The sequence below is a fragment of the Halichondria panicea genome, chromosome 3 (genome assembly GCF_963675165.1).
Source record: "Halichondria panicea chromosome 3, odHalPani1.1, whole genome shotgun sequence".
Taxonomy (NCBI): domain Eukaryota; kingdom Metazoa; phylum Porifera; class Demospongiae; order Suberitida; family Halichondriidae; genus Halichondria; species Halichondria panicea.
Window position 1 is genome coordinate 1,603,746 of NC_087379.1, and position 26,372 is coordinate 1,630,117.

Genomic DNA, 26,372 nt, shown 5'->3' on the forward strand with positions numbered 1-26,372 from the left:
TGAGGAAGGCTCTCAGTTCCCCATCCTAGTCATGGAGTTCCTCCCCACCAACTTGACCAACTGTCTCGAGCGCTACGGTATTCTCCCCGATGAGATCAACTTCTCCATCCTCCATGACGTCTCACTGGGCCTGGTCTACCTCCATGGCCAAACACCAGTCATTGTGCACAGAGACCTCTCAGCCAACAATGTCCTCTTGTCCACCAACATGACGGCCAAGATATCGGATCTGGGGGTGGCTCGAATATTGAACCTGACCCCCCTTCAAGTGAGTCAAATGACGGAGACCCCTGGCACCCCAGCGTATATGCCTCCCGAAGTAATGATTGCCGACCCCCACTACGACACCAGTGTGGATGTGTTCTCCTTTGGGATCATGATGATTCACACCTTCACAGCAGAGTGGCCACTACCAAAGATCGGCCAGACACGAATCGATCCTACCAATCCCAATGGTCTGATACCAGTGACTGAAGCTGAACGACGTAAACATTTTCTTCGAAAGATTCCCCCAGACCACCCTCTGATGGACCTCGTCATGCGCTGTCTCAGCAACAACCCTCAGCGAAGGCCTAGAGCAGCGGAGATAGTGGGTCGGATGGTGGGTGTGGTAGTTAAACACCCTCCCTCTTTTGAAAACAGAGTGGAGATGCTCCAGCGAGTGAGTGCCCTACTGACAGAGAAGAGGGAGCTTGAGGAGGAGGTTGTGAGGAAGGACTTGGCAATCCTGGAGAAAGCAGGAGAGAACGAGGTACTGGCGGAGGAGAAAAGACGACAAGAGGAAGAAAGTGAAAACACTGTCGAGCATATTCAGTTGGTGCACTCTGTGGAAGCTGATCAGTTTAAATTGGAGATTGAAAATCTTAAAGGTCAACTTGAAGATAAAGAGACAATTGTTAACACAAAAGATGAATTTATTCTTTCCAAAGATGCTAGGATTACCGAGGTAGAAACTCGATGTAAGCAACTCACTGAAGAGGTGGAGCAACAAATTGCCAACGTCAACTACACTCACAACGAGCTTGCATCTAAAGCTACGAAAATAGCTCAACTGGAAACAGATGTCACCAATCTCACTGCACAAGTGGAACAAGAGCAAGAAGAAAAAAACTCTATTATCACCCACAAAGATTTTACTATTGCTGTCAAAGATTCAACAATTGCTCACAAAGATTCGACTATTGCTCACAAAGATTCGATGCTTGCCTGCAAGGACACTTCCCTTCAGAAGAAAGAAGCCACCATTCAGAGTTTGAACGACCAGCTCACCAAAACTACAGACTACCTGACCAGCAAACCACAGGTGAGCTCATCAACACTGTACCACTAAGTGCATGCACATATCTGTACCATCGTATCTCTTATTGTATCCTAATGTGCCTAATCTATCAATTGAACTTAAAGTTATTCTGAAATGATTTTTTGTGATGCCTCGGTAATTTGTCAAAGTTTTGTGTATTGTAATTATAATGGACTATTATGTTATACACAGTTTACAACACACAAGTTATTGACTCTCTGTATTCTCCAGTCCCTACAGGTTCAGTTGTCCTACAGTCAGTGCTCTGAGGCTCCAGTGAAGATGAATGTTGGGCGAGCGGTAACCATCAATGGCAAGGTCTACTATGGTGGAGGAGCCTGTGGTGACAATGATGACGAGTACTGTGTCCACTGTTACGATCCGCCACAAGACGTCTGGTCAACTCTGCCCAGACTTCCTGTGCGCTATTTTGGTCTAGGAGAGGTCAAAGGTGAACTGGTAGTAGTTGCCGGTATGGATTTCTCTCTCTCTGTATCCAACGTTGTACATGTGTTCAACAAAGGAAGGAACTGGAAACGGACAATCTCATCCATGCCCATAGCAAGAAGTTGGCCAGCAGTCTTTAGTCTCCGAACACATCTGGTCGTAGCAGGAGGTCGGTTGGTCTCTGGAGGCTACACTGATAATGTTGAGATCTACAACATCAGAACCTCCCAGTGGAGCGAGACAGACAGACTACCGTATGCTTGTTATGACCAAAGAGGGATTGTCTACAACAACACAGTGTACCTAATGGGGGGACATGACGGCAAGAATCTAAACAAGGTGTATGCTGCTCAAGTCGACAAGCTCATCTCAACAGACCGACAGAATGATGGGAGTGCCAACAAAGCCGACTCTGTCTGGAATACAATATCCAACACACCGTCTGACCGGCCCTCCCCTGTAACGATATCCGACACCCTCTTTGCTGTTGGTGGACTGGATAGTAGATATAAAGCCACTCAAAGGATCTACGCCTACTCATCCTCGATGGACTCCTGGCTCTACGTTAGTGATCTACCATCTCCTATAGCACAAGCTGCCACTGTGTCACTGTCTCCAACACAGTGCCTTATGATTGGGGGATTTAAGAATGGTAGACAATCTACTGTGTATAAAATTAGAACTGCAACAACTATTTCTTAATTAAGTGTTTTGGTATAATTATATATATTTTCATGATAATCGTTTTCTTGAGTGAAACATGTTATATATACTGGCATGGTACTGATAGAGGTTACAGTAAGTAGAGGTATATAATAAATGTGTGCATGCAGCTGCCTCCCCCTATAGTCCTACATGTATATAGGCTATTGCAATAACACCCTCCAACTCATTCTAATACAACATTGGGACAGTCTTCAGTAAAATAATTGCCTATACTCATAATAATTATTATTATTGATCTGCGCTCTCTATAAAAGCAGTACTGGACATTAGGCCCCAAGCATAATTATTATTAGACAACAAACACACAAAATGTCAATCATACAAAAGTGAAAGTGAAAATGAAGAAATTAATCATCGTTATCAGTTGTGAAAGTTCGAAGTTCTTCCTCATTTCTAGAGCAGCTTTCGTCTCCTCATCCTTTTTTGCCAGACACGACTTCCAGTTGATCCGATTGGGCAGATTCAGAACGAGAGGATCAGCCAACACCTCCCTGCAGCTGATATTGCAACCAATAAAAGCATTCAACATGTCATTAATTGGTTTTTAATTACCTTCCAAATTGGAGAGAGAAACGTCCGTACGTATTGTTCCAGGAACTAGAACAGTTTGTGTGTTCACTCGATAGGTATAATGACAGATTTGTGGAAGAGACATTTGCTGAGTATGCAATAGAGAGGTTAGAGGTGTGCATTGTCGGTGTGACGAGACTCACGGATATGTTCTTACCTACTCACTTGAGAGTGCTGTTTACCTCATGAGCTCAAAGTAGTAGAAACATACTATAACCTATATTCAGTGATCTGGTTGTTTGTCTGCGTGAGTTGGTGAGAAAATGGTCTCGTGAACACATTTCCCCCATCATCAAACTCTGCCAGGAAGTATGGGACACCAGTGTACGCAAGCTGTGTGTGTGTGTGTGTGTGTGTGTGTGTGGGAGGGGGAGGGAATGTGGGTGTAGCAGATTCTGGCAAAGAGAAGTATCGATCACTAAAAGGCTTAGCCTCGATTCCAAGCAGCATTAAAATACGGCTATTGCATGGGTGATAGTGCGTGTGCATGCGCTTCAAAATTACCCAGAATATGGGTAGTCGTACTACGAATGTAAAATCTTAGTAATTAAATTATACCGTTTACTAAGACGTTTCTTTATCTCCATGACTGAGTTCTGTGAAGCTGTGGCTTATGTAATTGGTCTTGAACACTAATTTAAAGACAGAAGAGACTCTCATCTACTACGTCTAGGATGGTCCTATAGCTCTTCACAAGTAGCAGTTAAGAGGCACCATACACTTCCCATAGCCTGTACAGATCCAAGGTAAGACATCTTAACCATACAACCATCATAGAGGTACAGTAGATGAGAGCCTCTTCTGACTTTAGACTAGTGTGAAAGCCTTCTGAAACAACGCAATACTAAGATACAATGTGTGTGCAGGGAATGTACATAGATAGAAAATAGATGAGAGAAAAAAAGGAGATTCTGGTGAATAAATGCGCACTATCACCATGCAATAGGTACCAGGCCGTATTTTAATCGGCCTGGAATCGAGGCTATAAAAGGCTTAGAGAATGGTACGTAGAACATGGTACAGCTATGATGTGTGTGTGTTACCTCTGAGGGTGGTGTTTCCCTGGGCACAGTTTCAAGCAACACCCCATACTCCGCCCATAATCTATGAAGGCTTGTCAGAGCATCAGATGGAATCTTGGTCACTGGAATAACCTACAGTGACCACCATTACCATCACACACTAACCATACACAACTATCAGTCAACACATCTACCATACACACACTAACATGTACCGTATTTATACAATGTTTCCACATAATTATGTAAGTTTGCGAATGCTAATGGCTTCACAAAATAAGATTGCAAAGACCTATACTGGTACTTGAATGACATCACGATTTTTGCTAGATGGTCTCTTTTAAAACCGTTGAAATTGATTACACAGAATTCAAGTTATGGCAGCTGAAAGAGTCCCTGAACCAGATTAAAAAGAGAAAACACATTCCTCTGTTTACCCTCAAAACATTGTAGCCTAATCTCAACACACCAACCATACAGTATCAATCACATCACATGATAATACGGCCTTGACGGTACTGACCTGTAGTAAGTTAAAGATGTTGTGATTCGTAGTTTCTCTCGAAGATGACACATGACTGATCTTTGCTGTTGAAGTACTTCCTCAGAGCACTCTTAAACTTTCCAAGCTCCTCCAAAACCTCCTACAGTAATAGAGCACAGGTCATACAGTGTACATGCATGATATATGGTATAGTTATCTCTGCTTACAGAGTGGGCAGACCAACAGTGGCTGTACTAAAGAGGGTCTGCTAACACAGGTCCAAACACATGCCATAGAGACTTTGGGGCCCATTAACCTGGCTGTATTATAGAGGGTGGCCTGCTTACAGGCTGACCACTACAGACTGCTAAATAGTACACACAGAGCATGGAAACATACTCTCCACAATACAAACAATGACTATACACACACAGCAGTGGTACACACAGCACATGAACTCACTGGTGGTGCGTCAGTGGAGGCTGCATAGTGACCGATGGGTAGGACCAGCACATGCTCTGGTACCATCCCACCCTTGGATAAAGCCAGGTATGTCTATATAGGGTATACAATACAAACTGTTAGTGGTCTGCTATTTGTGAGCTACATTGTAGTTTGTATGTGCAGTATTAGCAAGTACAACACACTCTATCTCACATGATCTCCGATGGAGACCACGAGATGTTTCTCCGCCTCCTTGCCCCCCAGACAGAACCAGCACGGCCCCCTGGGCTGGGGAGGGGATCGTCTCTTTTCAGGGGGTCCTCTGTCTTGTCGTCTCTTCTGTTTGCGATGAGCTGAATGAAGAGCCCTCTGGTCAAAGAAGAAGTTAGGCCCAGCCTCCTCTTGAGACTCCCTCTGCACAGTGTGTGGGAGTAGGTACACAATAAACTTTGACCTCTGCAAACATAGTGGATTTGAACTACAACGCAATATGGTGATATCTAGAGATAGGACTCTCAGAGTGATACATAACGCAAGTTTTTGTTTGGACAATCTACATGTATATTGGCCCTTCAACGATAGCTAGACATTATGGGATCATAGTTTTCCTTACCAAAGATTTGACTAGTTCAGTGTAGGGACAGTTGGTGGCAGTGGGTGGTGCTGAGTCAGCTCTTTCTCGTCCATGGAGCTCATGGGTGTGACAGAGAATGCATACAGGTACTGCAGGTATGAAGATGATGTCATCATTAATAACATGTAATACTAATGGGACTAGAATGATTTCAACTCACTCTTTTCTTCTTGTCTGGATTTCCCACTTGAGCCAAAGCTAAGAACCGTGTCACATGATGTGGCTTGCCTTGGAGGATTTTGTGATTCCTGCATGAAATGAAGCACAATACAGTTAGCATCAAAAGTTGTGGAGGTATTACTGTGTAGGGATTTAAAGATGAGGACATGTAACATGTACGTATAATTATAATGAACGGTCAAAACTTTAGTTCCGTTGGTAAATCATAATTCTGATTTTCTGAGAAAGATACATGCACCTTTCAGAATGAATAAAAAATGTATACTTATTTTCAGCCTGATTTCCTGTTCTAAATTTGGGACTTGAACGAACTCAGAAAATCAACAGGAGCAGACTCTAGTACTCTAATAATATAGGGATGGACGTACTGTACCTGTACGGTATTCTCTCATAGAAGGTTTGGTGTAGAGCTGCAAAATGGTAGCATGGCTTGAGACACATGGCCAGTTTACTCAGAGGCTTTGCCCCCACTGCACTCAGGTCCAGTCCGTCCTGCATGAGCATAAGGTATTATTAAGGTACTGGTCCATCCTACAATAACTGGGAGCTAGGTCTCACAGGAGCCACTGTGAACTTGTTCACTGCCCCGGGCCAATCAGAGGTGAGGAGAATGTCCACTCCACGGTAGCCCTCTCCACTGCACTGACCCTCCAGCCAGGACACATCAGAGTCAGTGAAATATGGTCGCTAGAGGGAGAAACAAAAACTAGTTCAACAACTTCTCCAGGTGATTGGGAAGAGAACTGACCAATAGATTATCTCCATTGTCTTGATGCTGATAGGTCCTCCCCTGGTAGCTCCCACTGAGATAGGCCACCCTCAGACCACTGGACGTACTGTACACTCCACGCTGACCTGTAATGGAGTGTGACTCATGTGTGTACTGATAGAGTGGTTAACAACATGCATACACTGTACCTAGACATGTGACATTGGGGCAAAGCTCTCCTCCATCACGTGACAAGTCTCCATAGAACTGGCCATGCTCAGTCCAACACGGGCCAAGGATGAACGTCGGTAGAGGCACTGTGCATGGGGATGTAATAAATGTCAGAGGAAGGTGATTTGATATCGTTTAATTACCTGTTTCCACCCCCTCCCGATACTTGCTCCACTCCTCCTGGCAGTCAGAGCTAAAGAAAGATCCACTAATTATATTAGGTATTGCATTCCTGGGTAAATTTTGCATGCCATAAACGAATAAATAAGCATAAAGCATAAACAATTCCCATTGGATGAACCGATTATCCTTTGAAGTTCTGCTGAGCTGTTCAATTAGGACACACACAAAAAAAGGTTTAAAACAAGCTATACAGCATGTAGGACTATCTTGGTAGCCATAGAATATTTTCGAAGAGGAAGCAGCATGCCATTTTGTACACAGGCAATTCACAAGTGGACACAAGCTCTACAATAGTCTACATGCTTGCTAAGCAGCTTAGTTGACCAGAGTGCAGCTTTTAAAGGCCACACATACTTCCATCGAGGCAGCAGCAAGGCATAAAATCGATGGTTAGTTTGTGCACAGCCATTGACCCACGCCCGGCCGAGCGCCCATCTCAACATGCAACAAGACATAGCCACTTCATTGGGGGCGGCGATAACATCAAGCTAATTAATTTTGGTGGGTTGGGCTCAGATGCAAACTAAAGTGATGGAACTGTAGTCGAGCGCCGCCGCCCTCCTTGAAGGAGGTCGGGAATCAAGCCTATCCACAGTTTTGTTCTGGCCTGTTACGCAATAGTATCATGAATATCATTTATTCTATGTGGGATTTGGAGCTGGTGGAATTGTTGGATTTCCAACAACAGAACAAAACTGGATAGGCTTGATTCCTGACCTCCTTCCCGGCAACGGTAGAGGGCGGCGCCCGACTAATGGAACTGTTCCAGGTTCCAGTAGTCTGGCCCCAGACCACTCCCTTGCACATGATCTGACATGTGCCAGGGAGAGGGTCTGGCATTTAATTTAGAGTCACTTTTCTTGGTTCAGATGTCAAAATTTGACATCTCCAATCAGATTCGCAAGAATGCAATTAAACTGTCACATGATTCCACTTCACAGAGGAGGTTGATAGTACTTGACCTTTGTCATTTTTAAAACTATGCCAGTAGGCAATGGCTAACTTAAATTCCTGTATACATCAACTAAAAATGTTATTTCAAGTACAGAGAATCTTTCAAATCTCACTAAATCTGTATAGGAGTAGAGATAATAGCCAGCCAGTTTTAGCATCGTAACCACGCCCATTTCCGACACGCCCACTTTTGACTGTCTGAAAACCAAGAAAAGTGACTCTGTTTGCCAGACTCTCTCCCCGGGAGGAGTCTGGCCTCGAGACTAAGGTTCCAGATTGTGTGCGATTGACCTGGAAAGGGTTACAGGGATTTGAGGAGTTCTTGCAACTGTAATGTCGAGAGCGGAAGTACCTGTCACGTGAACAGTTACATAATTATGGCTCATTTCAAACCAATTTTTCTCCAATAAAGCCTTTAGGCCTGTTTATTTTGGGGGAAATCGACCTATACAGGAGGCTTAGTCTCGAATACCCGCCTCAACCTAAAAGCTTGAGGCGGGTATTCGAGACTACAGGGAGGCTTTGCTCTGCATATAATTATCTGCAAGCCTTTGCACCACAGCTAAAGCTATTTGAGCCCAATCGTGAGCTTACTACTATTAGTCTGTCACACAAACTGTGTATCCAGCTGGAGCTAGCCTAAGAGAGATTTTACTGAGACTAGTGATACACTTTCAACAGCTTACGGGCAGGCTGGGGCAAGTAGTAGCTCACAAAACTAATAGAATCTCAAGGATAGCTTCAGCTGACAACCTGCTGTGGTGCAAAGCCTTTACCAAAGGCTCTTAGCTTTCTGATGTAAGTCGATGTTTTCCCAGTTTAACAAAAATGAATAGGCTCTATTGGAGAAAAATTGGTTTGGAATGAGCCAAAATTCAATCTTGTTACCAAGGTTCACGTGACAGGTACTTCCGCTCTCGACATTACAGTTAAGAACACCTCAAATCCCTGTATGTGCCAAGACGGAATTCCGTCTTGGCCAATCAGATTGCAAAAGTCCAGTCAGGTGATGAACTTGGAGGCAGCAAAGAACTGCACTTTGCTCAACGCATTTGGATAATCATTACGATGCATTACGCATGGTAAACACTTCGTACGTACATAGAAGCTGCTGCGAAGCATAAGCAAGCCAAGCAGGGGTCCTTTGGCAAGATTCAAATAGAGAGAGATGCCTTCGCTTGAAGATTTGTACATTTATAATTATTAATTAACAATAAGCAAATACGTGTGGGCGTAAGATCACAAATTTAATTACATTCCATTGGTTTTGTGAGCAATCAACATTCCATTTTGAATTGACTTCATGACAAGAGTGCTCAGACAGTGTTCCAAAGGAACGGCGGCTGATTCATGAGACTAAGCTTGTGCACTAAGCTTAACCGTTATAAAAGCGAAAACTCGGCCTGGGATCGAGGCTAAGCTTGTGCATGCATGGCTTAGCGATTTCATTATGTGGTTTCACACATCCGTCCTCTAACCACTAACCACTTATCAATGCAAACAGTGCACAAGTATAGCTCATGTATCGTGGCGCTCTAAGTGGCTGATAAGTGTTTGTAGTAAGTTGTGAAACCACACAGTTGCAAGGCTTAGCTATTATGTGGTTTCACACATCCGTCCTCTAACCACTAACCACTTAACAATGCAAACATGCAGCCACTTGACTGCTGCACAAGTAGCTCAAGCAGTGTAATTTACCAGACGATGATATATCGGCTGGTCCACGAGAATACACTCTACTCTCTCTGTAAATTTACCTCTGATCAAGCTTTCTATATATACAGGTAAGATAAATTGCTTGAATACCATTTTAATTGGGCTTAGATATCCAGCTGGATTGCCTATTTAATATTACTATTCCCACAGTAACGAAGACAATGGCTGTAAATCCACAAGCTTTCGAGCAGTTCACTCTGAGACAAATTCGCATCACTGAGAATGAGTTGGGACATGGTTCTTACGCTGTTGTCATGGAGCTAGAGTATCGAGGACTGAAATGTGCCGGCAAGAAGCTTTACCGAGTTCTCTACGAGACTGGAATCGGGCATGCAGCACGAAGGTATCTGGAGGAGTGTCACCTGCTCAGTCAAACTAGGCACCCCAACATTGTCCAGTTTCTGGGAGTCTGTTTTGAGGAAGGCTCTCAGTTCCCCATCCTAGTCATGGAATTCCTCCCCACCAACTTGACCAGCTGTCTCGAGCGCTACGGTATTCTCCCCGATGAGATCAACTTCTCCATCCTCCATGATGTCTCACTGGGCCTGGTCTACCTCCATGGCCAAACACCAGTCATTGTGCACAGAGACCTCTCAGCCAACAATGTCCTCTTGTCCACCAATATGACGGCCAAGATATCCGATCTGGGAGTTGCTCGAATATTGAACCTCACCCCCCTTCAAGTGAGTCGAATGACGGAGACCCCTGGCACCCCAGCGTACATGCCCCCTGAAGTGATGGTTGCCAACCCCCACTACAACACCAGTGTGGATGTGTTCTCCTTTGGAATCATGATGATTCACACCTTCACAGCAGAGTGGCCACTACCAAGTATCGGCCAGACACGAATCGATCCTGTTAATCCTGACAGACTGATACCAGTGACAGAAGCTGAACGACGTGAAGAGTTTCTTCGGAAGATTCCACCAGACCACCCTCTGATGGACCTCATCATGCGTTGTCTCAGCAACAACCCTCAGCGAAGGCCTAGAGCAGCGGAGATAGTGGGTCGGACGGTTGGTGTGGTACTTGAACACCCTCCCTCCTTTGAGAACAGAGTGGAGATGCTCCAGCGAGTGAGTGCTCTACTGACAGAGAATAGGGAGCTTGAGGAGGAGTTTGTGAGGAAGGACTTGGCAATCCAGGAGAAAGCAGGAGAGAATGAGGCACTGGCGGAGGAAAAAAGACGACAAGAGGAAGAAAGTGAAAACACTGTCGAGCGTATGCAGTTGGTGCACTCTGTTGAAGCCGAACAACATCAAGCTATCATTGAAAATCTTAAAGGCCAGTTGATTTTCAATCAGGACATGATGGCTAAACTAGAAACTCAATATATACAACTCACTGAAGAGGTGGAGCAACAAATTGCTCACAAAGATTTGATGCTTGCCTCTAAGGATTCTTACCTTCAGAAGAAGGAAGCCACCATTCAGAGTTTAAACGACCAGCTCACCAAAACCAGAGACTACCTGACCAGCAAACCACAGGTGAGCTCATCAACACTGTACCACTAAGTGCACACATCTAAAATATCCTTTTTCTTATTTTATCGCCACCCTAATTAATAGAAGTGCCAAGTCTGTTCCAATTGATTTTTTTGCATTGTCTCGGTATGAAAATTGCCCTGTACATTATAGTGGCTTGTGTTCGGGGAAGGGCTATGTGTATTAACAATGGTGTACTCGTTATGTTCTTACGGTATACCATAGAATAAAGAATTGGAAGGAAGTGGTGCACGTGACCATTTAATACACAGAGGCCTCGAAAACTATCCGCTTTTCGTCATATTTTTGCCGGGTAATTCGCTCGTAATAAGAAAGCTGTGTTTCCCCGAGACATCATCTCCTTCAGCAATTACGCCTTATTCTGTGAGCCACGTGTGGTACTAGCTAATGACTAACAACACCCAGTAAAAGGAAACATACACAGTAGAGTTATAAGCTTCAAAGTGATATTTTAGGGTCTTTGATTGCTAAACGTGTATATATATAAGCATCTTGAGCATCTTGGTAAAATAGGTATAGATCTTTAAATAGAAGTGAGCTGCACAGAATAAGCACATCTATACTATAGTGTTTTATTCTCCACAGTGTGTAGAAATAGGCATCAGCTTGGCTACCTCGCAAACCACGCCACTTACAGATGCTTGGCTAAAGACAGCCTCTATTGAACCGCGGGGAAGAGCGGATGTTCATTCAAGGGTACTTTCGTTTCCAATCCCTCTATTTTTTATCTCTGGGTATAATTATTATACTAAGCACCTCTAATATAATCTATCTATATAAGCGTCAAATTAGTTCGTATTTGTATCCAAATATATATTTTTTACCGCTATAAAAAATAACTTTGTATCAGAACTCTGTCATCTGGCAATGCCGTATTCTCCAGTCCCTACAGGTTCAGTTATCCTACAGTCAGTGCTCTGAGGCTCCAGTAGAGATGTATGGTGGACTAGCGGTAACCATCAATGGCAAGGTCTACTATGGTGGAGGAAACTGTGATGACAATGATGGCATATACTGTGTCCACTGTTACGATCCGCCACAAGATGTCTGGTTAACTCTGCCTAGACTTCCTGTACACTATTTTGGTCTAGGGGAGGTCAAAGGTGAACTGGTAGCAGTTGGCGGTGTGGATTCATCCCGCTCTATATCCAATGTAGTACATGTGTTTGACAAAGGAAGAAACTGGAAACGGACGATCCCACCCATGCCCACAGCGAGGTATTCAGCAGCATTTGTTAGTCTCCCAACACATCTGGTCGTAGCAGGAGGTCTGTTAGACTCTGGTGACTACACTGATAATGTTGAGATCTACAACATCAGCACCTCCCAGTGGAGCGAGACAGACAGACTACCGTATGCTTGTTTTGGCCCAAGAGGAATTGTCTACAACAACACAGTGTACCTAATGGGGGGACGTGTTGGCAAGAATCTAAACAAGGTGTGTGCTGCTCAAGTCGACAAGCTCATCTCAGCAGACCGACAGGATGATGGGAGTGCCAACAAAGCTGACTCTGTCTGGAATACACTATCCAACACACCGTCTTACCAGCCCTCCCCTGTAACGATATCCGACACCCTCTTTGCTGTTATTGGAAAGGATAGTGAAAATAAAACCACTCAAAAGATCTACGCCTACTCATCCTCGATGGACTCCTGGCTCTACATTGGTGATCTACCATCTCCTATAGCATACGCTGCCACTGTGTCACTGTCTCCAACAGAGTGCCTTGTGATCGGGGGACTGAACAATGAATGTGAAAGACAATCAACTGTGCATAAAATTAAAAGTGCAACAACCATTTCTTGAGTGTTTTGGTTTGTATAGCTCAAATGTTTATGATAATTGTTGAAATAATCATAATCATGTTGCATAGATACTTGCATGGTACACGATAGAGGTTACCATGCATGCAGTGCATCATACAACGTAGTTGGGCGCCGCCGCCCTCTACCGTTGCCTGGAAGGAGGTCAGGATTGATCACACCCACTCAACTGTACCACGTGTGAATTTTACACACGTTGGATTGACTGAGAGGCGAGGCCAACACCCACTTTAATAAATTATATTCATCGCTATTGGTTAGCACCCACATAGAATGAATGATATTTCATGATACTATTGCGTAACAGGCCAGAACAAAACTGTTGATGAACTTGATTCCCGACCTCCTTCAAGGAGGGCGGTGACGCTCGACTACATACAACGTACCATGCAGCCCCTCCCCTTTAATTATCATTGGACAACAAACACAAAACGTCAATTATACAAAAGTGAAAGTGAAAATAAACTTGATCATCGTTGTCAGTTGTAAGTTGTGAAATCATGATTCAAAGTTCTTCCTCATTTCTAGAGCAACTTTCGTCTTCTCGTCCTTCGTCGCAAGACACAACTTCCAGTTGATCTGATTGGGCAGATTCAGAACGAGAGGATCAGCCAACACCTCCCTGCAGCCGATATTGCAACCAATAAAAGCATTCAACATGTCATTAATTGGTTTTTAATTACCTTCCAAATTGGAGAGAGAAACGCTCGTACGTATTGTTCCAGGAACTAAAACAGTTTGTGTGTTCACTCGATAGGTATGATGACAGATTTGTGGAAGAGACATTTGCTGAGTATGCAATAGAAAGGTTAGAGGTGTGCATTGTCGGTGTGACGAGACTCACGGATATGTTCTTACCTACTCACTTGAGAGTGCTGTTTACCTCATGAGCTCAAAGTAGTAGAAACATACTATAACCTATATTCAGTGATCTGGTTGTTTGTCTGCGTGAGTTGGTGAGAAAATGGTCTTGTGAACATATTTCCCCCATCATCAAATTCTGCCAGGATTTATGAAACACCAGTGTATGCAATCTGTGTGTGTGTGTGTGTGTGTGTGTGTGTGTATGTGTGTGGTGGGAGTGTGCGTGTGCGTGTGTGTGTGTGTGTGTGGGGTGGGGTGTGTGTGTGTGTGTGTGTGTGTGTGGGGGGGGAGCGGTGTGTGTAGCAAAACTAACTAGCAATGTGTTACCTCTGAGAGTGGTGTTTCCCTGGGCACAGTCTCAAGCCACACCCCCATACTCCGCCCATAATGTATGAAGGCTTGTCTCAGAGCATCAGAGGGAATCTTGGTCACTGGAATAACCTACAGTGACCACCATTACCATCACACACTAACCATACACAACTATCAGTCAACACATCTACCATACACACACTAGCATGTACCGTATTTATACAATGTTTCCACATAATTATGTAAGTTTGCGAATGCTAATGGCTTCACATATACGATTTCAAATACCTATATTGTATGACATTATGATCTTTGCTAGATGGTCTCTTTCTAAATCGTTTAAATTGATTTCACAGAATTCAAGTTATGGCAGCTGAGTGAAAGACTCCTGAATCATTAATAAATTGGAGAAATCGCATTACAACTTCCCATCAAAACCTTGTAGCCGAATCTCAACACACCAACCATACAGTATCAATCACGTAATACGGCCTTGACGGTACTGACCTGTAGTTGAAGATGTTGTGATTTGTAGTTTCTCTCGAAGATGACACACAACTGATCTTTGCTGTTGAAGTACTTCCTCAGAGCACTCTTAAACTTTCCAAGCTCCTCCAAAACCTCCTACAGTAATAGAGCACAGGTCATACAGTGTACATGCATGATATATGATCTCTGCTTACACAGTGGGCAGACCAACAGTGGCTGTACTAAAGAGGTGGTCTGCTAACACAGGTCCAAACACATGCTATGGAGACTTTGGGACCCATTAACCTGGCTGTATTATAGAGGGTGGCCTGCTTACAGGCTGACCACTACAGACTGCTAAATAGTACACACAGCGCATGGAAACATACTCTCCACAATACAAACAATGACTATACACACACAGCAGTGGTACACACAGCACATGAACTCACTGGTGGTGCGTCAGTGGAGGCTGCATAGTGACCGATGGGTAGGACCAGCACATGCTCTGGTACCATCCCACCCTTGGATAAAGCCAGGTAGGTCTATATAGGGTATACAATACAAACTGTTAGTGGTCTGCTATTTGTGAGCTACATTGTATTTTGTATGTGCAGTATTAGCAGGTACAACACACTCTATCTCACATGATCTCCGATGGAGACCACGAGATGTTTCTCCACCTCCTTGCCCCCCAGACAGAACCAGCACGGCCCCCTGGGCTGGGGAGGGGGTCGTCTCTTTTCAGGGGGTCCTCCGTCCTGTCGTCTCTTCTGTTTGCGATGAGCTGAATCAAGAGCCCTCTGGTCAAATAAGAAGTTAGGCCCAGCCTCCTCTTGAGACTCCCTCTGCACAGTGTGTGGGGTAGGTACACAATAAACTTTGACCTCTGCAAACACGGTGGATTTGAACTACAACACAAATGGTGATATCTAGAGATAGGACTCTCAGAGTGCTACATAACGCAAGCTTTTGTTTGGAAAATTGGTATATTGAGCCTTCAAGGATAGCTAGACATTATATGGGATAATAGTTTTTCTTACCAAAGATTTGACTAGTTCAGTGTAGGGACAGTTGGTGGCAGTGGGTGGTTGCTGAGTCAGCTCTTTCTCGTCCATGGAGCTCATGGGTGTGACAGAGAATGCATACAGCTACTGCAGGTATGAAGATGATGTCATCATTAATAACATGTAATACTAATGGGACTAGAATGATTTCAACTCACTCTTTTCTTTTTGTCTGGATTTCCCACTTGAGCAAAAGCTAAGAATCGTGTCACATGATGTGGCTTGCCTTGGAGGATTTTGTGATTCCTGCATGAAATGAAACACAATACAGTTAGCATCAAAAGTTGTGGAGGTATTACTGTGTAGGGATTTAAAGATGAGGACATGTAACATGTACGTATAATTACAAGCATTAAATGAAGTATCTTCGAACAGTCAAAACTTTAGTTCTGTTGGTCCAATCACATTCATTTTCAGACATACATGTAGAGAGATGCCTTTCAGATGATGTGTTAATTATTTTCAGCCAGTTTTTGACAATGGCCTGAACGGACTCAAAAAATCAAGAAATTGTACCAACAGAACTCTATTTAAAGAGCTGACACTAATAATACAGGTGAACGTACCATAGTTCAACAACTTCTCCAGGTGATTGGGAAGAGAACTGACCAATAGATTATCTCCCTTGTCTTGATGCTGATAGCTGGTCTCCTGGAGGGACTCTACTGTGGCAGAGAGAGCTGCTATGACGGTCAGTCCCTACACTCACTATTGACAGAGTGCGTGTGGTTGGAGTTGTGGATTATTAGATCTGGCTAGCTAGTTCAATGCAAGTAAATCATTTTAGAGCTGACTAGAGATGCTGTGATTTGTAGAAACAGGTGTATCAGTATAATTATCTGTATGAGCTGTTTTTACCTATCATCCAGGCCAACACCTGACTAGCTGATAATTATTCTCGTTCCCTACATGCAGTTCTTCAAGTGGACAAATAGTCACAGCTGTAAGTACGTGGTGGAGCTATTGACTGTGCTCACACACTGTTGCCTGGTTACAGGCTGAGATGAGGAGAGCCTATCGACACCTGGCACTGGAGTACCATCCTGGCAAGAACAAGGTAACAGAGGGAGAGTTGGTTAGTCTCAGTAGATATACAACTAGTCCCAAAACCATCGTAAAATGCTTTATAATTTTATCTAATGTAATGGTGCCATAGTAAAGTGAATTGCACAGTATAGTCACATTGCATGTACCCCCTCCCCTCATGAAATGAATCTCCATTTCTTTGTGTGCCCCTAATACCTCACTCCCCCCTCCAGGCTGAGGGCTCTAGGGAGAGGTTCCAGCTCATCAGCACGACCTACGAGATACTGAAGGATGAGGAGGAGAGAGCAAACTATGACTACATGCTTGAGAACCCTGGTAGGTACAGGGCTAGGGGGTAGTTATTACTCACTACCTACTAGTAACTAAAGACAGTTCCCCTGCAATTGGTGATAACTTTACCATGGCTACTCTAATGGCAGTTCTCTGTTTGCCTGTTAATTGGATAGTTATGCTAATGGAGTTGTTATATAGAGAGATGCATTCTTAGGAAGTAAATAGTTGCTATAATAGCATCATTCACATCGTATGCCCACCACACACACTCACACAATAAGTTACTGCCCCCCCACAGAGCAAGTGTACCATCACTACTATCACTACGATCTTCGTCTAGTGACCCCCCAGGTGGACATCCGAGTGGTTGTGGGTGTGGCCATCAGCGTTATCTCTCTGGTCCAGTACCTCGGCTGGTGGCACTCGTACGATACAGCCATCACTGCAGCTCTCTCAGAATGCCAAGGTGAGACTAGTTTGCAAGGCATCTCAAAACAAGTTAGGAACCTAAAAGATGCATTTAGTAGCTGTTGGTGTGCTACCATACGGTGTGTATAAATCAGCAATTAGTTTCCAGTCCACATTGTCCATTTCTATTTTTAGGAAAAAATCGTTGGCTATCTATGATTATAAGTGGTGCTTTTTCAGAATCAGGCCTCTTTTTAAGCCCATACAGAAGACGTCAGATTGATTGATTATCAACAGCAAGTAAACACATACCCATAGTGTGTGAATGAGGTGCTCACAGTGGCTGTATTTAAGTAGCATACTCTGTAGACATGTAGTTATTTATGTCCCCAGATATCGTGAGGAGCTGGCAGTGGAGAAGGGGTTGTTGAAGGAGGGTCAGAGACGGACTCAAGGGAGGAAGTAAAGAACGACGAAGAGACTGTGCTACAGAGAATTGTGGAGTAGAACCTCAACATTCTGTGAGTCGATGATGTAACCAGCTAGTCTTATAATTATTGTGCCATTATTTTGTTAGGAACTTTTGTTTACCTTTTGTTTACAATTGAAGTTGAGGGGGTAGGTTGGTCTACTCACAAGTGTTTATATTTCAAGCATTAATTTCTGTTCTGGTAGTGGTTGATACAGTAAACCTATGTTGCAGAGTACAAGGAGGAGAGGAAAGAAAGACGGCGCTGCTAGACAATGCCAAGTACAAGAAGTACAAGTGAGAGTGAGGCCAGTGAAGGAGGTTAGACGATACCAAGTACAGTGAGTAAGTGATTAATAAAGTCACCATGATTACAATACCCCACCCTCACAGGAGATACGTGAGAGCTGGTCAGAAAAGAGTCACCACAAACTGTTAGGGACAATAACATTTTGTATGAAAGCATATTTATCATTTTTTGCTTCGGTTTTATTGAAAGGAATTTTGCAGTAATAATTAAGGTTTTATTGAAAGGAATTTTGCAGTAATGCAAAATTCCTTTCAATAAAACCGAATAAATTTTTTTTTTACAAACACAAAATTTTGTGTTTGTAAAAAAAAATTTATTTTGCATGCAATTAATTAAGGCGCATGCGCACAGAGCCTGCACAGAGCTGCAAAGCATTTCAAGCACATTCCTTAGTGGTAGATTTAATTATTTCATATTTCAATTTATTGGAGCAGCCAATCAGAGAGTACCTGACGCATGTTGAGAAAACCACAAATTCCTTGGCTTAGGGTGTACTATATAAGGAGGGCTCTTTGCACCGTATAGCGTGTAATTTTCGTGGGGCAAAATATTCGTGGTTGGAGGTCTGACCACGAATATTTTACCCACGAATGAAGCGACCTTGCCTACCTTTACCTGCAGTGCAAGCAGCAACCACGAAATGTCTCAATATTGCTGAACCACGAATATTTTGTCCCCTGAAAATTACCCTCTATACGGTATACGTGTGTATCAATGTTATCCCGACCAACCAACTTCCGCTCCAATCAACTCGATCCTCCACTCTCTCCACTCCACTCAAGTCTCCTTCAACTATGGCCCATTCAAGAGACGACCTTCACCAAATCAAAACCCAAAGCAGTGCCATGCCATCACCTCGTGGATTTTATGCTGAAAGAAGACGGAATACAACTGAAATACAACTACAGCCACGACAAGCTTATGAGGGGTCTCCTTGAGAAGGATAAAGGCTTTAAAGATGTGATTTCGACGCTGGAAAGTTGCTGTAAAGACCTGAAACTGAAGCATCAACAAAGAATTGAGGGCCGAGTGAAGACACTGGACATATCTCACTAACAACTCTATGTTGAATATCAAGACTCTTGTTCCAGGCTCATGGTAGACGACATCAAGTGGGGCAAGATTGCAGTGCTGCTGTTCTTCACGAGCGTACTAGCCAAACGATTGTATGAAGAGAACAAGACTCCCTTGATAGACAGTATCATTGGATGGCAGACGACATTTCTTCATGACTTCACTCAGTGGATTCTCGAGCATGGCGGTTGGGTAAGAAATTGTTGTATATGTATTTTCTATTACTTTGTATAAATTCGATGTACTATAATTACTTGTGTGTTTCTTTAATAATATTTTATTTCTCCACATCCAGGGTGCCATCAAGGGAGCAGTGAGTATTGATGCCTCTGAGAAAGCCAAAGAGAGAACTGAAAACCAAAGACGTGAGAACCGCCGCCCTACTGGCTGGCTCACATGTACAGTGGCTGCAATCAGCTTAGGAGTTGCCCTAGTATATAGGAGCTCTCACATTCAAATAGAACACTTTTGCTGGAATCACTTAATTCGGACCGACCCCACTCAATCTCTCCTTCATAATCACTTAGTAGTTTTATTTTTACAATTTTCTTTTTATAGCAAATGTTTTCAAAAAAGTTTGTTATAATTATTATCATATCCATTAATAATAATAATTAAGGGTTGCATTATTATATATAATACTATAGAGTTGAGTATACGTTGAAAAACATGTATAATTATACAGCTATAGCTGGAGCTGTATATAATTAATAGTATAATATATAGTATCAGTTGAACTGCTTATGAATCACACAGTACGCATATATAATTATACATGCAGCTTGAGACATTAATTTACACAAAAATATTATTGATATAGATTATCGGATTCTAAAGATAATCGCTATAATAATTATATGACAAAACAACATTGCTCTTTCATACAAGAATAAATAGGAGTACACTACTAATGTTTTTTTTTGCAAGCGTCAGTGATTTAGTTCTCAATGTCCTCCACCTTCATGCTCTCGTACTTCTTGACCTTCGTACTCTCAGAGGACTGTGAGGGCGTGGCTGAGGGAGGTGGGAGCAGGCTGTGGGCAACAGTGGCAGCAGAGGGAGTCCTGCTCTCATATGCCACTGTGTGTGTGTGGGGGGGGGGGGTTAGTTGAGTATGCCATACAGTAAGAGGGTGGGATATATATACACACGTATAGTAGCTGATGATACTAGATACTGTATTAATACGAACAGCTTTTAAAGATATTCAAAGATATTTGAAGCAAAGGATATGGTTTAAAATACAATGAGACTATTAATTAACTTACCAGTATTGTTGCTGGTACTGCCGTTGGTATTGGTGGAGTAGATATTTTGGTTCATTTCGTCAAAATTGATATCCAGTGTCTCCAACTTCTCATCCTTTAGTGCCTCCTCTGCGCTGGGAGTCTTGATAGATTTTACTCTCACTTTAACATCCACACTCTCAGAGACTAGGACGTTTGTCTTCCTCTGACTAACTGGAGTAGAGGCCAGAGAGTTGAGCTCGTGGGACTCGAAGGATTGGGTGTCGACATCTCTTCTGTTTCTGTCTGGGAGGAGATAGTAGTCAGTGACAGAGCCAGAGGAAGGTGGGCGGTTGATGGTTACGTATCGTTCCTCTGAATCATGTGAGGACACCTTGTTCTGTGTACGTGTGGGGAGGAGGGGACAGTTGAGATTAGTTGGTTGCTCTACTCACTAACACATAGAATACTGTTCCATGCAATCACTTCGAGTCAATATATGCAATATGTCAGTACAACATACTACCATGAATTATAACTCTAGTCTTTAAAGCATACCAGAGAAAGAAAGATTGATTTTCAACCTGGTATCAGATCTTTGACTTTGTGATGCAAACTGTACGGAAAGCGACTAAATACTACAGGAATATGTCCAATGTCCACCTTTGAACCTTGCATATAAAATACACCTTTTAATGGTAAAAAACCGTTAATATTCAAACTGTCAGAGATGAGAGCTAGCTAGGGCCTGGGGCTAGGGGGAACAGACTGCAGTCGTTGCTGTAGCCTCCTTGTGGTGAACCATGTATCCTCTACTATCTATGGTACAAGTAAGATAAAATTAGGTAGTCTATAAAATTATAATTATATCATCTCAGTACATGCAGTACATGCAGTATACACAATAGCTAGCTGGTACATGGTATGGTATAGATACATGTCTGATGTAGATCTAGTATTAGTAACGCTTGTTTGTAAAGACAGACCCTTCGCACCACCTTCACTCTTGTTTCTTCTTTTCCGCTATATGTCCATTTACTCCATACGTTTCATACTATCTCACTTGTAATTGTTGTTTCACCATTTCCCAGGCCGTACTGTACAAGTGAAAGCAATCCTTGAGATCTGCAACGTCTTGGTCTACAAAGAGTCTGTCGTTCACTTCTCATTTCTGGATTCTTAACCCATGTTCCTGTGCATCATTACTGTGTGGCTTGTGCTACACTGAGTACATATTTTTGTCTTCAAATTTTGAGTGGAGTTTCTACTGGGACTATTGTAGCATTGTCCTTGGGACCGAGGCTACAGACTGCTCTGCCTCATAAGTGAAGAGGCGAACACAAATGCCAGAATGTTCTTTCACAATAATAATTGTTTTTTGTGCAATAAAACAATGTTTGCTGTATTAATTTCAATAGTGTTACAACATGTTGGGATGCATGAGCACATTAATTTTAATACCCTGTATGGATCTGCACTAGATCTAGTATTAATTGAATGTCATAATCCTCTGGAGCCGCCCCCACATCATAGATAATTATAAGGTCAAAGTTCATGGACTTAAGCTCTTGTAACTGTACAAGCCACACCTCCTTTTGCTGCAATAAAGGAAGGGCGTATCTAGTACCATGAACTTTTAGGGCTGCTTGTTTTTGTCATGCTTCACCAATCAAGCTTTCTCTTGACTTTACAGTTTACAGTCTAGTACAGGTAAGTCAGTAATTAATATAATACTGTATTAATATAAAACTGCATATTTATGGTCCTGTATACGTAAGGCAGCTCTATGAATGCAATAATTATATTACAAAGCTGAAAGACTGATTCTTTTCATTGCTATTTATAAGCATTGACTTTACTTTTTCTGTTATAATAGAGCTGGATATATTGCATTCACACAGTAACGAAGACAATGGCTGTAAATCCACAAACTTTCGAGCAGTTCACTCTGAGACAAATTCGCATCACTGAGAATGAGTTGGGACATGGTTCCTACGCTGTTGTCATGGAGCTAGAGTATCGAGGACTGAAATGTGCCGGCAAGAAGCTTCACAGAGCTCTGTACGAAGCTGGAATCGGGCATGCAGCACGAAGGTATCTGGAGGAGTGTCACCTGCTCAGTCAAACTAGGCACCCCAACATTGTCCAGTTTCTGGGAGTCTGTTTTGAGGAAGGCTCTCAGTTCCCCATCCTAGTCATGGAGTTCCTCCCCACCAACTTGACCAGCTGTCTCGAGCGCTACGGTATTCTCCCCGATGAGATCAACTTCTCCATCCTCCATGACGTCTCACTGGGCCTTGCCTACCTCCATGGCCAAACACCAGTCATTGTGCACAGAGACCTCTCAGCCAACAATGTCCTATTGTCCACCAACATGATGGCCAAGATATCCGATCTGGGGGTTGCTCGAATATTGAACCTGACCCCCCTTCAAGTGAGTCGAATGACAGAGACCCCTGGCACCCCAGCGTACATGCCCCCCGAAGTGATGATTGCCGACCCCCACTATGACACCAGTGTGGATGTGTTCTCCTTTGGGGTCATGATGATTCACACCTTTACAGCAGAGTGGCCACTACCTAAGATCGGTCCCAACAGAATCGATCCTGCTAATCCCAATGGTCTGATACCAGTAACGGAAGCTGAACGACGTGAACATTTTCTTCGAAAGATTTCCCCAGACCACCCTCTGATGGACCTCATCATGCGCTGTCTCAGCAACAACCCTCAGCAAAGGCCTAGAGCAGCGGAGATAGTGGGTCGGATGGTGGGTGTGGTACTTGAACATCCTCCCTCCTTTGAGAACAGAGTGGAGATGCTCCAGCGAGTGAGTGCCCTACTGACAGAGAAGAGGGAGCTTGAGGAGGAGGTTGTGAGGAAGGACTCGGCAATCCAGGAGAAAGTAGGAGAGAACGAGGCACTGGCGGAGGAGAAAAGACGACAAGAAGAAGAAAGTGAAAACACTGTCGAGCGTATGCAGTTGGTGCACTCTGTGGAAACTGATCAGTTTAAATTGGAGATTGAAAATCTTAAAGGTCAACTCGAAGATAAAGAGACAATTGTTAACACAAAAGATGCATTTATCTTCTCCAAAGATGCTAGGATTACTGAGGTAGAAACTCGATGTAAGCAACTCACTGAAGAGGTGGAGCAACAAATTGCCAACGTCAACTACACTCACAACGAGCTTGTATCTAAAGCTACGAAAATAGCTCAACTGGAAACAGATGTCACCAATCTCACTGCACAAGTGGAACAAGAGCAAGCTTGTTTAGCTGACAAAAACTCTATTATCACCCACAATAACTTGACTATCGCTCATAAGGCTTCGATCATTGCCTCCAAGGACACTTCCCTTCTAAAGAATAAAACCACCATTCAGAGTTTAAACGACCAACTCACCAAAACTAGAGACTACCTGACCAGCAAACCACAGGTGAGCTCCTCAACACTGTACCACTAACTGATATGATACTGAGTATACCATCGCCACCCTAATAGAAGTAATAGCCTCAAAAATTTCGCGCTTGCGATATTATAATTATTTCCACCCTAATTATGCCTCGAGGCGTAGCCGCACGAGGGATACGGTAAAGCTGACTGTGTGTGTGTGTGTGTGTCTGTCTGTGTGTCTGTTCCAGCTGTAACTGCTCAACGGTTGCAATGCGACCTAACAGCTTCTATAGGCTTCTAGCCACGTTCTCTTGGATTTTGATTCGTGGATTAGCAAACTAAAGCTTCTTTCTTGAGTTATGGCTAGTTTGACTCACATTGAAGGCTGTTGCAGTCTCTTCAAAATCTTTCATAACATCATCTATCCGCACAAACTTCCTATTCAACATATGAGTTAGCCTTGCACTAAAGCGCTAGCTTTTTGTTAGCTACAATACTTAGAAAATATCTGTTAAAACAGCTAGCTAGCAGTAGCCATTGATCTCTTTGGACACACCCTTTAATTATTCCTATGGATGTAATGCGCATGCGCGCTCATTCCCCATGTGTGAGAAATAATAATAATCCAAGATCCAGATCCTCCTGGCAGAATCATCTTTGTCTTGAAGGCCTGGTAAGCCACAAAACACTACCATATAACAATATAGATAGCAATATGCATGTACACAGGTCTTTTCTTCTTGCATATTATATACACTGAACTACAGATCCTGGAAGAACCAATTTTCTTCTTTCTTGACGTCCTAGTAAGCCACATAATACAACAATAGATAAGTTTTTTCTTCTCAGTGACTTTATATAGATAAGTTAACTTTAATATAAAATTCATTATAGAAACTAATATAACACTCTAATACTTTTCAGCGAAAGCAAAAACATGGCGAGAGGCATTAGCACAGCGCCAGCTTAAACTAATTCAAGGAAGTACCAAGTTCATTCTAAAGCTATTACTGTTCCAATTGAACACTAAGTACATTCTAAAAATTGTTTTTGCGATGCCTCGGTAATTCGAAGCAAAGTTGTTGTGTATTATAATGTGGGTTGTAATCAATGCACGTACACATCTGTGAATATAATTATTTTGTCACAGTAATCACCACTCCAATAATAAGTGTCAAATAGTGTCCCATAGGATTATTTTGTTGATATGGTGTTGCTACGGTAATCTTATCATCTGATGTTAACAAAGCGTACCAGGACATGCATATCATACACTCCTGAACGTATGTACCATAGAACGCTACATACAAACTGCTTACATTCCTAAATGTTCCGAGTGATCGTACATGATTAGAATGAATATTTTCCTGTAAATAATAATTTAAGGCTAAAATAGATTTGTCGTCTTAATATCAAAATGTCTGCAACACAAGTTATTGACTCTCTGTATTCTCCAGTCCCTACAGGTTCAGTTGTCCTACAGTCAGTGCTCTGAGGCTCCAGTAAAGATGTCTCGTGGGCGAGCGGTTACCATTAATGGCAAGGTCTACTATGGTGGAGGAGTCTGTGGCGATGACTACTGTATCCATTGTTACGATCCGCCACAAGACATTTGGTCAACTCTGCCCAGACTTCCTGTACAAGGTTTTGGTCTAGGGGAGGTCAACGGTGATCTGGTAGCAGTTGGCGGTATGGATTCATCTGGCTATCCATCCAACGTGGTACATGTGTTTGACAAAGAAAGGAACTGGAAACAGACGATCCCACCCATGCCCACAGCGAGGTGTTCACCAGCAGTCATTAGTCTCCCAATACATCTGATCGTAGCAGGAGGTATGGTCCCTGGTGGCTACACTGATAATGTTGAGATCTACAACATCAGCACCTCCCAGTGGAGCGAGACAGACAGACTACCGTATGCTTGTTCTGCCCAAAGAGGAATTGTCTACAACAACACAGTGTACCTAATGGGGGGATTTGACGGCTATAATCGAAACAAGGTGTGTGCTGCTCAAGTCGACAAGCTCATCTCAGCAGACCGACAGGATGATGGGAGTGCCAACAAAGCCGACTCTGTCTGGAATACAATATCCAACACACCGACTTACCAGCCCTCCCCTGTAACGATATCCGACACCCTCTTTGCTGTTGGTGGACTGGATAATGAATATGATTTCATTCAAAGGATCTACGCCTACTCATCCTCGATGGACTCCTGGCTCTACGTTGGTGATCTACCATCTCCAATAGCATTCGCTGCCACTGTGTCACTGTCTCCAACAGAATGCTTTGTGATTGGGGGACTGAACAATGGAAGACAATCTACCGTGCAAAAAATTAGTATCGCAACAACTATTTCTTTATAAATTTGTTTCTGGAGTGAAACATGTTTGCGTGGAACCAGCCACTCCCCCTTATAGACTATTGCAATGCTGACAATTAAAGTAATAATTATTGTTGATCCCCATGCATACAGGCCAGTACGTTCAATTTCATCATATAATTAAATTTGAATAATTTGAATACACTCAC

The 26,372-nt window shown here is 43.1% G+C and overlaps 6 protein-coding genes and 3 long non-coding RNA genes across 18 annotated transcripts in view; 5 read left to right on the forward strand and 4 right to left on the reverse strand.

The window, feature by feature from the left end:
* Nucleotides 1-26,372, forward strand: part of LOC135334269 (kelch-like protein 4) — a 73,433-nt gene that overhangs the window by 33,745 nt on the left and 13,316 nt on the right. For 3 of the 6 annotated variants that reach the window (XM_064529391.1, XM_064529390.1, XM_064529392.1), the window contains exons 5-6: nt 16,900-17,002; nt 17,259-17,426. The gene's annotated coding sequence lies outside the window, so the exon portion shown is untranslated. Of the gene's footprint in view, nt 1-16,899; nt 17,003-17,258; nt 17,427-17,761; nt 17,890-18,071; nt 18,183-18,230; nt 18,325-26,372 lie in introns of those variants that run through there. The other 3 variants (XM_064529388.1, XM_064529389.1, XM_064529393.1) reach the window with 3 other exon arrangements.
* LOC135334283 (uncharacterized) lies at nt 2,768-4,100 on the reverse strand. Its single transcript, XR_010394232.1, has 3 exons — nt 4,087-4,100; nt 3,026-3,376; nt 2,768-2,970 (listed from the first exon to the last, which is right to left on the reverse strand). It is a non-coding gene; the product is annotated as an uncharacterized LOC135334283 (long non-coding RNA).
* LOC135333090 (CWF19-like protein 1) lies at nt 4,599-6,996 on the reverse strand. The gene is made up of 10 exons (XM_064528018.1): nt 6,891-6,996; nt 6,726-6,833; nt 6,556-6,662; nt 6,366-6,494; nt 6,181-6,299; nt 5,788-5,927; nt 5,607-5,716; nt 5,207-5,407; nt 5,012-5,104; nt 4,599-4,709 (listed from the first exon to the last, which is right to left on the reverse strand). Exons 1-10 carry the CDS (start codon nt 6,994-6,996, stop codon nt 4,599-4,601), a joined length of 1,224 nt encoding a protein of 407 aa, XP_064384088.1.
* Nucleotides 9,526-12,976, forward strand: LOC135334268 (probable serine/threonine-protein kinase drkD). Its single transcript, XM_064529387.1, has 3 exons — nt 9,526-9,668; nt 9,751-11,087; nt 11,989-12,976. The coding sequence occupies exons 2-3, from the start codon at nt 9,762-9,764 to the stop codon at nt 12,910-12,912; spliced, it is 2,250 nt and encodes a 749-aa protein (XP_064385457.1). The 5' UTR covers nt 9,526-9,668; nt 9,751-9,761; the 3' UTR covers nt 12,913-12,976.
* On the reverse strand, nt 13,348-16,529 carry LOC135334279 (CWF19-like protein 1). 3 transcript variants are annotated; one of them, XM_064529415.1, is made up of 9 exons: nt 16,064-16,529; nt 15,799-15,886; nt 15,617-15,727; nt 15,221-15,421; nt 14,789-15,118; nt 14,613-14,729; nt 14,121-14,234; nt 13,613-13,963; nt 13,348-13,551 (listed from the first exon to the last, which is right to left on the reverse strand). In XM_064529415.1, exons 3-5 carry the CDS (start codon nt 15,698-15,700, stop codon nt 14,984-14,986), a joined length of 420 nt encoding a protein of 139 aa, XP_064385485.1. In that variant the 5' UTR covers nt 15,701-15,727; nt 15,799-15,886; nt 16,064-16,529; the 3' UTR covers nt 13,348-13,551; nt 13,613-13,963; nt 14,121-14,234; nt 14,613-14,729; nt 14,789-14,983. The 3 variants fall into 3 exon arrangements, with proteins under 3 accessions (XP_064385485.1, XP_064385484.1, XP_064385483.1); XM_064529414.1 differs by having other exon boundaries at nt 15,988-16,515; XM_064529413.1 differs by having other exon boundaries at nt 13,613-13,718; nt 13,788-13,963; nt 15,799-16,511.
* Nucleotides 16,326-20,007, forward strand: LOC135333091 (dnaJ homolog subfamily C member 25-like). Its single transcript, XM_064528019.1, has 9 exons — nt 16,326-16,331; nt 16,638-16,697; nt 16,900-17,002; nt 17,259-17,508; nt 17,762-17,830; nt 18,072-18,134; nt 19,239-19,413; nt 19,517-19,586; nt 20,003-20,007. The coding sequence occupies exons 1-9, from the start codon at nt 16,326-16,328 to the stop codon at nt 20,005-20,007; spliced, it is 801 nt and encodes a 266-aa protein (XP_064384089.1).
* Nucleotides 20,012-21,111, reverse strand: LOC135334280 (uncharacterized). Its single transcript, XR_010394229.1, has 3 exons — nt 21,006-21,111; nt 20,490-20,847; nt 20,012-20,301 (listed from the first exon to the last, which is right to left on the reverse strand). It is a non-coding gene; the product is annotated as an uncharacterized LOC135334280 (long non-coding RNA).
* Nucleotides 21,144-21,862, forward strand: LOC135334259 (uncharacterized). 2 transcript variants are annotated; one of them, XR_010394224.1, is made up of 2 exons: nt 21,144-21,277; nt 21,539-21,862. It is a non-coding gene; the product is annotated as an uncharacterized LOC135334259 (long non-coding RNA). The 2 variants fall into 2 exon arrangements; XR_010394225.1 differs by having other exon boundaries at nt 21,146-21,271.
* LOC135334266 (serine/threonine-protein kinase dst1-like) lies at nt 22,061-26,363 on the forward strand. 2 transcript variants are annotated; one of them, XM_064529383.1, is made up of 3 exons: nt 22,061-22,157; nt 22,324-23,883; nt 25,298-26,363. In XM_064529383.1, exons 2-3 carry the CDS (start codon nt 22,360-22,362, stop codon nt 26,204-26,206), a joined length of 2,433 nt encoding a protein of 810 aa, XP_064385453.1. In that variant the 5' UTR covers nt 22,061-22,157; nt 22,324-22,359; the 3' UTR covers nt 26,207-26,363. The 2 variants fall into 2 exon arrangements, with proteins under 2 accessions (XP_064385453.1, XP_064385454.1); XM_064529384.1 differs by having other exon boundaries at nt 22,066-22,157; nt 22,349-23,883.

Excerpts from the sequence above, each read along its gene's own strand:
- LOC135333090 (XM_064528018.1), bottom strand. The coding sequence starts at position 6,996 with ATGCAAAATTTACCCAGGAATGCAATACCTAATATAATTAGTGGATCT. Across the intron at positions 6,495-6,555 it reads ACAATGGAGATAATCTATTG|CGACCATATTTCACTGACTC; the intron begins GTCAGTTCTCTT and ends TTCTCCCTCTAG. Across the intron at positions 6,300-6,365 it reads ACAAGTTCACAGTGGCTCCT|GACGGACTGGACCTGAGTGC; the intron begins GTGAGACCTAGC and ends ATGCTCATGCAG.
- LOC135334268 (XM_064529387.1), top strand. The coding sequence starts at position 9,762 with ATGGCTGTAAATCCACAAGCTTTCGAGCAGTTCACTCTGAGACAAATT. Across the intron at positions 11,088-11,988 it reads ACCTGACCAGCAAACCACAG|TCCCTACAGGTTCAGTTATC; the intron begins GTGAGCTCATCA and ends CGTATTCTCCAG.
- LOC135334279 (XM_064529415.1), bottom strand. The coding sequence starts at position 15,700 with ATGAGCTCCATGGACGAGAAAGAGCTGACTCAGCAACCACCCACTGCC. Across the intron at positions 15,422-15,616 it reads CTGAACTAGTCAAATCTTTG|AGGGAGTCTCAAGAGGAGGC; the intron begins GTAAGAAAAACT and ends CACACTGTGCAG. Across the intron at positions 15,119-15,220 it reads TGGTCTCCATCGGAGATCAT|ACCTACCTGGCTTTATCCAA; the intron begins GTGAGATAGAGT and ends TACCCTATATAG.
- LOC135333091 (XM_064528019.1), top strand. Across the intron at positions 17,509-17,761 it reads TGTTGGTGTGCTACCATACG|ATATCGTGAGGAGCTGGCAG; the intron begins GTGTGTATAAAT and ends TTATGTCCCCAG. Across the intron at positions 18,135-19,238 it reads GCCAAGTACAAGAAGTACAA|GCTCATGGTAGACGACATCA; the intron begins GTGAGAGTGAGG and ends CTCTTGTTCCAG.
- LOC135334266 (XM_064529383.1), top strand. The coding sequence starts at position 22,360 with ATGGCTGTAAATCCACAAACTTTCGAGCAGTTCACTCTGAGACAAATT. Across the intron at positions 23,884-25,297 it reads ACCTGACCAGCAAACCACAG|TCCCTACAGGTTCAGTTGTC; the intron begins GTGAGCTCCTCA and ends TGTATTCTCCAG.